Source organism: Mustelus asterias, chromosome 1 (assembly GCF_964213995.1).
Source record: "Mustelus asterias chromosome 1, sMusAst1.hap1.1, whole genome shotgun sequence".
NCBI lineage: Eukaryota > Metazoa > Chordata > Chondrichthyes > Carcharhiniformes > Triakidae > Mustelus > Mustelus asterias.
This window is the reverse complement of record NC_135801.1, coordinates 58,009,640-58,019,620: the sequence shown is the minus strand read 5'-3', so window position 1 is coordinate 58,019,620 and position 9,981 is coordinate 58,009,640. Positions and strand designations below refer to the sequence as shown.

Genomic DNA, 9,981 nt, shown 5'->3' with positions numbered 1-9,981 from the left:
TGAATGAAGCAGTCAACTTGTTTTGTTACACGTGAAAAACCAAGAGTCAATCTGTCTGGAGGGATTCAAGGTTATGATGTGGAGATGCCGGCGTTGGACTGGGGTAAACACAGTAAGAAGTTTAACAACACCAGGTTAAAGTCCAACAGGTTTATTTGGTAGCAAAAGCCACAAAAGTGTGGCTTTTGCTACCAAATAAACCTGTTGGACTTTAACCTGGTGTTGTTAAACTTCTTACGGTATTCAAGGTTTCCAGGGGTAGCTTGAGACCTAGGTTCAAAAGAATCATACTGATAGGAAAATACGTTAAGAAATAGCATGCTCTACATTACTGCCACATCAAAATGCAGTTGCTGTTATTTCAAATACTGATGCATTGTCATTAGGCAAACTAGATTCAAAACTTTTCAAATGACCAAAACTTAGTCGATTAGAGAAAAAACATTATATTCCAGAAGTTTATTCCCCATGCTTCACCTAAATTAATTGCATTTTTCTTGCTTCTCCTGTCCCTGAGACTAGTTCAGAAATTCAGAATTTTTTTCTAAGCTGTAGCAAAGTTCCCCCTCATGCAGAAAAATCTGATGGATGGGTTGCAGGTAGGGAAGGATGAGTGCTGATGTAGCATACATTTGTGTGCAGTTGCGCTTTTTAAAATGTTTAGCAGTGCTTACATTTACATTATTATAAGCCTTTTTTATAGAGATGTTCTTTGTTTTCAAAGAAAAGTCTAATATGACGAGGTGTAGTATGGTTTAACAGTAAAGCTTCTGGTCCCTCCAATAATCACTTGTGATGCAACAGGTAACTAATGTTCATGAATTAGGGGAGGCGGTGGCATAATGGTAATGTTATTGGACTAGTAATCCAGAGGCCCAAGCTAATGCTCTACATTCAAATCCCACCATGGTGAAATTTAAATTTAATTAATAAATTGAATTAAAATACTCGTGTAATGGTGACCATAAAACCATTGTTGATTGTTGTTTAACACTGATGTGGTTCACTAATGTCACTTAAGAATGACAGTCTGCCATTCTTACCTGATCTGACCTACATCTAACTTCAGAGTCACAACAGTGTGGTTGATTCTTAAGTGCCCTCTGAAATGGCCTGGCAAGCCACTCAGTTATATCAAACTGCTCAAATGTCTAAGAGGAATGAAACTGGACAGACCACCCGCCGTTGACACAGGTACCCAGCCCCGTTGACCCTACTAAGTCTTCCTTACTAACATCTGGGGGCTTGTGCTAAAATTGGGAGAGCTATTGCACAGACTAGTCGAGCAACAATCTGGCATAGTCGTACTCAAATAATCATACCTTATAGACAATGTCCTAGATATCACCATCACCATCCCTGGGTATGTCCTTTTGAGTGCCCAACAAGAGAGAAACCCCACTTGACCTTGTTCTCACCAATCTACCTATTTCAGTTGTATCTATCAATGACAGTATCAGTAGGAGTGACCACCGCACAGTCCTTGTGGAGGCAAAGTCCTGTCTTAATATTGAGACCTTCCATTGTGTTGTGTGGTGCTACCACTGTGCTGAATTGGATAGACTTGAAACAGATCTAGCAACTCAAAATGGCATATCCATGAGGCACTATGGGCCATCAGCAGCAGTACAATTGTACTCTACCACAATTTGTAACTTTGTGGCCTGGCATATCCTCTACTCTACTATTACCACCAAGCCAGAGGGTCAACCCTGGTTCAATGAAGAGTGCAGAAGGGCATACCTAGACATAGGATGTCAACCTGGTGAAGCTACAAAACAGGACTGCTTGTTTGCCAAATTGTCTAAGCAGTATGCAATATACAGAGCTAAGCAATCCCACAATCAATGGATCAGATCCAAGCTCTGCCTTATCCGATCTTGAGTAGTGGTGAACAATTAAGCAGCAATTAAGGAGGGAACTCCACAAATATCCTCATCCTCAATGAAGGGAGAGCCCAGCACATCAGTGCAAAAGGTCATACTGAAGCAATTGCAACAATCTTGAGCTGGAAGTGCCGAGTCGGTGATCCATCTAGACCTCTTCCCAAGGTCCCAGACATCACAGATGCCAGTCTTCAGACAATTTGATCCACAGCACGTGGCAGCAAGAAATAGCTCCAGTTACTGGATACTGTAAAGGCTATAGGCCCTGTCAATATTCCAGAATAGTACTGAAGACTTATGACCCAGAACTAACCGTTCCCCAGCTTAGCTGTTCCCTTGAAGCTACAAAACTGGCATCTACCTGGCAATGTGGAAAATTGTCTAGGTATGTCCTGTACACACAAAACAGGGCACATTCAACCAATTACCACCCCATCAGTCTACTCTTGATGATCTTGACCTCATTACAGCTTTGGTCCAAACATGGACAAAAGAATTGAACCCCAGAAGTTATGTGAGAGTGACTACCCTTAATATCAAGGCAGCATTTGACTGTGTGGCTTCAAGGATCTCTAGGGAAACTGAAGTAAATGAGAATCAGCAATAACCGAGCACAAAGAGTGATGCTTGTGATTGGAGAATACCTATCTGGCCCTGGTTCAAATGTTCTGAGATTGTGAAATTAAATGAGTCCTTTTGGCATGATGTAACACCACAACTGAGTCATTGCAGTCAGTCTGGGATACTGAGTTGGAGAAGTAAGGGATCTATTCTAGCAGGGGTGCTAGGAGTGGGGGAGGTGTACAGAATCCAATCACCTTTGCTACACTCCATTTAAGTTGCAACACTTGGTTCTGGGGGGTGGAGGAGAAGTTATTTTTATCTTGCAATACAAAACTGGTTTCATTCACTTGTAGATCAGATAATTTATGAGGAAAGGGCATAAGACTAGAACTAAACAGGTAGCCTTTTTGGAGACCTGCAAGTCATGAAAAACTTTACAGCTAATTGCTGTGTTTTAAATTTCAGTTTATTAGTTGAATCTGACAATTCTAAAGAGATTTGTTTTTTTTTAAAAGTTGCCCTTTCAAATTATTTAAAATTAATTCAGTGGTGTGCAAAGAAAAGAGAGCTGGCAGAATATGATGCCTGCTTTGCCCTTTAAAAAATGTATTTGTCTTTGTTTCTAATAATATATACATGATAGAAACATAGAAGAGACTGGAGCAGGAAGAGGCCATTTGGCCCTTTGAGCCTGTTCTGCCATTCATTACGATCATGGCTGATCATCCAGCTCAATAGCCTAATCTTGCTTTTCCCCATAACCTTTGATCCCATTTGCTCCAAGTGCTATATCCAGCCACCTCTTGAATACATTCAATGTTTTGGCATCAACTACTTCCTGTGGTAATGAATTCCACAGGCTCACCACTCTTTGGGTGAAGAAATGTCTCCTCACCTCTGTCCTAAATGATGTTACATAAATTATCCGATATGTGCCTTTTCATTATGTTTTGTGAGCTTTCCTGCATTTGACCCCTAAATTTCACTGACACTGAAAAAGCTAGACACCCAGCAGTCTCTGCTGCGGCGTTTGGTACCTGGGTGAGCCATGTGCAGGCTGTGGAGTGGATGCTCACATGTTGATATCACATCAGTAGGAATTTAAAACATAACCAGGGAGTATACATTCCTTGGCTAATAAACCTAGCTTGTCCAAAATACTGTATGCTAGATGGGTGGGTGGCTCTTGTGGATGGCATGCTTAAAGCGTATCAGCTGCAGGATTGGCAGTCATTTCCAGTGATGTCAGCTACAGAAGTAGTTTATAGTCATTCCGCCTGTGTTTAGCTGTGCTGTGAGAATCTGAACTTCAAAGCTTATTGACGGGGGAGTGAGTTGAACTTTGTAGCTGTTGGGAGAAGATCTTGAGAAAGGCAGCAGGCCTTGGGATTCCCTTGCCCTTTTTATATATCTCAGTGTTTATATATAAAATAAAACCACAATGGCTTGCAAAGTGGGACTTCATTGCATGTCAATTAAATAAGCCTTAGCATAGAAAAATTACCATTTCAAGCCATGGTTCAGTTTTTGCTTACTTGATGAGTGAGAAGGAACCTTTATCGCACCATACGGTGCTCAGTATGTTTAACATGAACATTGCCATCAATATCATCACCCAGGGCCTTCCCTGCTGTCGCAGACGGGTGAGTCGAGTGTTGTTGCTATAAAACTGCTTCTGTTGCTTCATATTGACTCTACTGTACTTTGTACTGTGAAACATGAGTGTTGTATAACTACCTTACCAGTTTGGAGACTTGTGATAAAAAGAAGCCTGTTAGTGTAACTGTCGTGCCTGTTGAGGGTGGAGGGGAACTAACCCATTTTTTAGATTCTGTAACTTTTAGATCTAAAGTTTTTGTTTAGTGGATGGATACTTTGTTTCGTAGTACTTAATGATTTCTTCAAATCTGAAATCTACATTGCTAATACTGCTGACCACGAACAATATATTTGCAATTTTAATTGCGACCAACATTATAGAAATAACTTGAAAAAGTGCTCTATTTATATTCATGTTAATTCAAAAGATATAAATTAATGTCTGCCCCAAGATTTGATCAATATAGCCTTTGGTAAAACTAGTGATGTTTATTTCTCCATTTAAGCTAATGTTGTTGCAATGAACAATATTTTATATTTGGAACTAGCAAACAGTCATGTAGAAAACATACTTTCCAGTAATTGCACTGATGCATTGTGCGTGGGAGGCTTTAAAGAATACCCAGCATTTTTGTTTATTTGTGTCCTATGTTATCAGTCACAAGATATTTATAATGCTGTAAGAGACACTAATACATTTGGGATTGTTTCCTAATGTGTCCACTTTACACTGAAAAAGAATATTGATTTACTGAGTATGAATATTAAGTACAGTATTTTCATTGTAGGCTTTATGGTTTATTCAAAACATTTGAAAAGCAGAGGCATTTTATAGATGTCTCTCTTGGGTAAAAGTGGTGCTTTGCAGACTGCTGTCCAAAATGAAAAAACAAAAAAAAACTTGGCCTGATGCAAATGGTTTAAAACCTTTTTTTTCAGCTTGCTGTACTACAGTTTGGAAGAAGTATATTAAATAGAATGAGCATTTGTATCTCGGCAACTTTTACGTATTTGGTGCTGTCTTTTTTTACTGAAAGTATTTGTTGACAACTCTACTGGAACTTAACAGCAGTCATGTAATGGGAGTGACAGAAGATTGTGGAGTATACAGTCATGTCTGACATGATGACATTTATATTTCTAAAATCTGATTGCTTCAACAGTGATGATTACTTGTACTGGAATTGTGTTGTGAGCGCTTAAGAACAGTTGATCTAACCTATTTTAAACCTCTTCTGTTGTAATAGGTGAGAAATATGCGCTTGCATTTAATGAAATTGGTATAGAATTGGCACTGAACAATTTAATGCATTTGGGTTCATAGAGTTTTTTATATATATAGTTCTTGGTAAACTTGAGCTGTTACTGTAATTTTAAAATGCACCACCAAAGCATATTGACTACACAGCCATCTGCACTCAATTTGCTGATATTCTCTTCTATTAATAACCTGCATTAGGAGATCATAAGTATCCCACGATACATTATAGCAGCTGACAGAAATAACTGCGATTTTTGCATATCTTTGTGGAACAGTGGGATGATGCTAACATTGCAGTGAGTTTCATTGTTAGTCTATATAAAATTGCAATATCTGTTACCCATCCATAATCCAAAGCCTAAAACTAGATCTCGAAAAATAAGCTTTTAAAGTTGAGTTCTTAGATTTGGTATGTTAAATTCACATTCTGAATTGGCCGGTTCAGAAACGTGTAAGAAATGTCATCATAGCTCGATGATTAGTTTGATGACATAAATTAAGCACAGATGTACACATTTTCATTTAGTTCAGAAATTCACTAAAATGGTAATCATTGACCATTTGTACTTGCAATAATTTTCCACTTAATTAACCATAAAATAATTTGCCACTCATCACTTCCATAAGTTGACAAGTAGCATCCTTTAAACCTAAACGTCCAGTCTTGTTATTTTTGATGTCACTCAAAATATAAAACGTTGTTCATTGGTAGGTATTAGAACAGTTGAACCACTTAATACTCATTTGTATCCCATTCTACCTAAACTGGTGTTCTGAACTATCCAAGCGACAAAAATTTACTCAACATGCCATACCATACATAGTTATGTCTTCTGTGTGTTAAAATATAAATAGGTTTAATGCTTTCAAAAAGGGTTTCAGATCAAAGCTGACATCTGCAAAACAGTGATAATGTGGAATTAAACTTCTCCAATCCCACATTTGAATTCTGGTTTATGGTTGAGAAAAAATATCATGGCAGAATTAAATGTTGCAGTCTACATTCCCCATAGCTTTTAGCCTCCCTTGTACTCATAAGCTTCTTTTAGACAAGGTTACTTGCCTGTTAGGCTCTCAGAACCATTTTCAGAAATTTTTCCCGAGGCTGGCAATTAGCCAATCTAGGCAACTTTAATTTGGGCTGTCACTAACTGAGACTTGGCACAACCAAATCCAATATAAAATTGACTAAACTCTTCTCTGGAGTTGCTGCAGAAATCTTTTGTGGTGTTGAAGGAGAAACGCTGTCAAGTTTGATCTAGATTGTTTAGTTCGTTTCTCAAAACTGGAGATCGACATTTAATAAGAGCAGCTTCATCACTTCAGCTTGGGTACTCAAACTAGCCCAAAGGTGTCCAGGCATTGTCTACATAGGTTGCATAATTGGAGGCTAAAAAGCCAAATGTAATAGTTTGTTATTTACTTGTTCTGGGATGTGGGTGTTGCTGGCGAGGCCACCATTTATTGCCCATTTCTAATTGTCCTCAAGAGGTTGATGGTGAGTTGCCTTCTTGGACTGTTGCCCATGTTGCATAGGAACACCCACTGCTCTTAGTTCCACGATTTTGATCGAGTGACACTGAAGGAACGGCAATATTGCTCCGGGGACGGTGTGTGTATTGGAGGGAAACTTGCAGATGATGTTATTCCTGTGCATCATCTTCCCTTATCCTGCTAAGTGGTAGAAGCCACAAGTTTGTAACATGGTGATTTGCTGCAGGGCATCTTCTTCTAAAAAGTACACACTGATGCTCTGTGTTGGTGGTGGAGGGTATGAATTTTGACGGTGGTGGATGGGATGGTAGTCAAGTGGGCTGCTTTGTCATGGATGATTTCCAGCTTTGTGTTGTTGGAGCTGTACTCATCCAGGTAAGTAAAGTATTTCATCACACTCCTGACTGGTGTCTTGTAGATGATGGGCAGACTTAGGAGAGTCATCCACAGAATTCACAGCCTCTGACCTACTGTTGTAGCCACAGCATTTATATGACTTGTTCAGGTCTTGCTGTATATGGATACGGACTGCTTCAGTATCTGAGGAGTTGTAGATGATAATGAACATTGTAGTCATCAGGTGAACATATCCGCTTCTGACCCGATACAGGAATGAAGATCATTGATGAAGCAGCTGAAAATGGTTGGGCCTAGGACATTACCCTGCAGAACTCCTGCAGTGATGTCGTGGAACTGAGATGAATAACCTCCAACCATCTTTCTTTGTGCTAAGTATGACTCGAATTAGTGGAGAGTTTTCCCTTCGATTCCCATTGACTTCAGTTTTCTTTGGGCGCCTTTATGCCACACTCAGTCAAACGCTGCCTTGATGTTAAGGCCAGTCACCATCATCTCTGGAGTTCAACTCTATATCAATGTTTAGACCAATGCTGTAATGAAGTCAGGAGCTGAGTAGTTCTGGCAGTACCCTAACTGAGCATCAGTAAGTAGGTTATTGTTGAGGTAATACTGCTTGATAATACTGTCAGTGCATTACTGGATGATCGCCCACATTCTACCCTCAGTAAACATAGAAACATATGGAGCAGGAGTAGGCCATTCAGTCCTTCAAGTCTGTTCTGCCATTCATTAAGATCATGGCTGATCATCTAACTCAGTAACCTGTTCTCATTTTCCACCATATCCATTGATCTCTTTGTGCCCAAGAGCTATATTTAATGCCTCCTTGAAAACATACAATGTTTTGGCCTCAACTGCATTCTGTGGTAGAGAATTCCACAGACTTGCCACTCTCTGGGTGAAGACATTTCTCCTCATCCCAGTCCTATGTGGTTTACCCAGTATCCTTAGACTGTGACCCCTGGTTCTGGACACCCTACTATTGGGAACATCCTTGCTACATCTACCCTGATCAATCCTGTTAGAATTTAAAATTTTTCTATGCGATCTCCTTCATTCTTCTAAGCTCCAGTAAATATAATCCTAACCAACTCAATCTCTCCTTGTACGTCAGTCCCACCATTCCAGAAATCAGTCTGGTAAACCTTTGCTGCACTCTCTCCAAGAACATCTTTCCTTAGATAAGGAGACCAAAACAGTGTGCACACTATTCCAGGTATGGTCTCACCAAGGTCCTGTATAACTGCAGCAAGACATCCCTGCTCCTGTACTCATTCTCTTGCTATGAAGGCCAACATACCATTTGCCACCTTCACCACCTGCTGCAGCTGCATGCCTATCTTCAGCAACTGGTGTACAAGGACACCAGGTCTCGTTGCACTTCCCCTCTCTCACTCTTCAGCCATTCAGATAATTTGCCTTCCTAAACTTGGGATCATCCATACTCTACCCTCATCTTAATTCACACCAAGTCCCCTTCACTTATCACTCCTGTGCTTGCTGATCCACATTGGTTCCCGATCAAACAACAACTTGATTTTAAAATTCTTCCTTGTTTTCAAATCCCTCTATGGCCTCATCGCTCCCTATGTGTAATCTCCTCCAAACCCACAACCTTCTGAGATATCTTTGCTCATTTAATTCTGGCCTCGAGTATACTCAATTTTAATTGTCTTTACCATTGGTGGCCGTACATTCAGTTGTTGACTTTAAGCTTTGGAATACGCTCCCTTCACTACTTTATATCTCTAACTGGCTTTCCTCTTATTAGGATATTCTTTACCAACCTATTTGATCAATTTTTTGGTCATCTGACCTAATTACCTTAGGTGGCTCAGTGTCATCCTTTGTTTTATAATGTTCCTTTGAAGAACCATGGGACTATTATTTGTATTAAAGGTGCTGCATAAATTTGCATTCTGTTGTTGGTCAGTCAGTTGCCAAACTGCTGAGACATCCAGATTTATTTGCTTGATACGGAGTGCACATTTCCGATGTAGGAATCACTTATCCAGACTCAGAACTTGGCACACAGTTGAGAGAACCAATGTTTAGAAATCCCAATTTTTCATAGAATCATAACATCTCTGCAGAGGAAAGCGAGGCCATTCGGCCCATCAAGTCTGCACCGACTGCAATCCCACCCAGGCCCTATTCCCATAACCCCACATATTTACGCTGCTAATCTCCCGACACTATGCTAAATTGAATACTCTCTATTCTTTCAGTTGGACATTAAAGATTTATTTTGAAGAAGAGTCCTGTGTTCTGGCCAATCTTTATCCTTCAAACAACATCTAAACAACAGATTATCTCCTTGCTGGTTTGCTATTTGACAATCAATAGGATCACGAAGAGTTTGACTATTGGTTTTCAGACTTCAAAATATGTTGGAGCAGATGGCAGAACCAAGTTTGATTTCATTACACAATACAAAACCTTGCAGAGAAATTTGTTTGAGTTCTATAGAGGGTGCTTCATGAAACCAGTTTAGTGTGGCTCTGAACTGTTCACAGACTATTATGTCATGTCTCAAAGACCAGTGCAAATTGTGAGAAATTAGAGCTTATGCATTATGTGTACCACAAACAGTAAGTCCAGATGTTTATGCAATAATAGTTTCATAAATAATTTAAAGTTGTGCAATGGAAAATTCCATATTTCAAAGTTAGAGGATCCAACTCCAAAAAAAAATACCCGACTTCAAAAAATAATGATTTTGCGAGGAACCCTATTGTGCATTGTATACTGGCTTTCGTGTTATTGATGAACTACTCCATGTTGTGTATATAGCTCACTGCGGTGCAGCAAAATAAA

General features: G+C 39.6%; 1 protein-coding gene across 2 annotated transcripts in view; it reads left to right on the top strand.

Annotated features, from left to right (window-relative positions):
* Positions 1-3,763: 3,763 nt before the first annotated feature.
* Positions 3,764-9,981, top strand: part of fbxw7 (F-box and WD repeat domain containing 7) — a 108,597-nt gene continuing 102,379 nt past the window's right edge. For both annotated transcript variants that reach the window (XM_078212603.1, XM_078212611.1), the window contains exon 1: positions 3,764-4,093. In XM_078212603.1, coding sequence (XP_078068729.1) covers positions 3,989-4,093 — 105 coding nt within the window. In that variant the 5' untranslated portion in view covers positions 3,764-3,988. The remainder of the gene's footprint in view (positions 4,094-9,981) is intronic.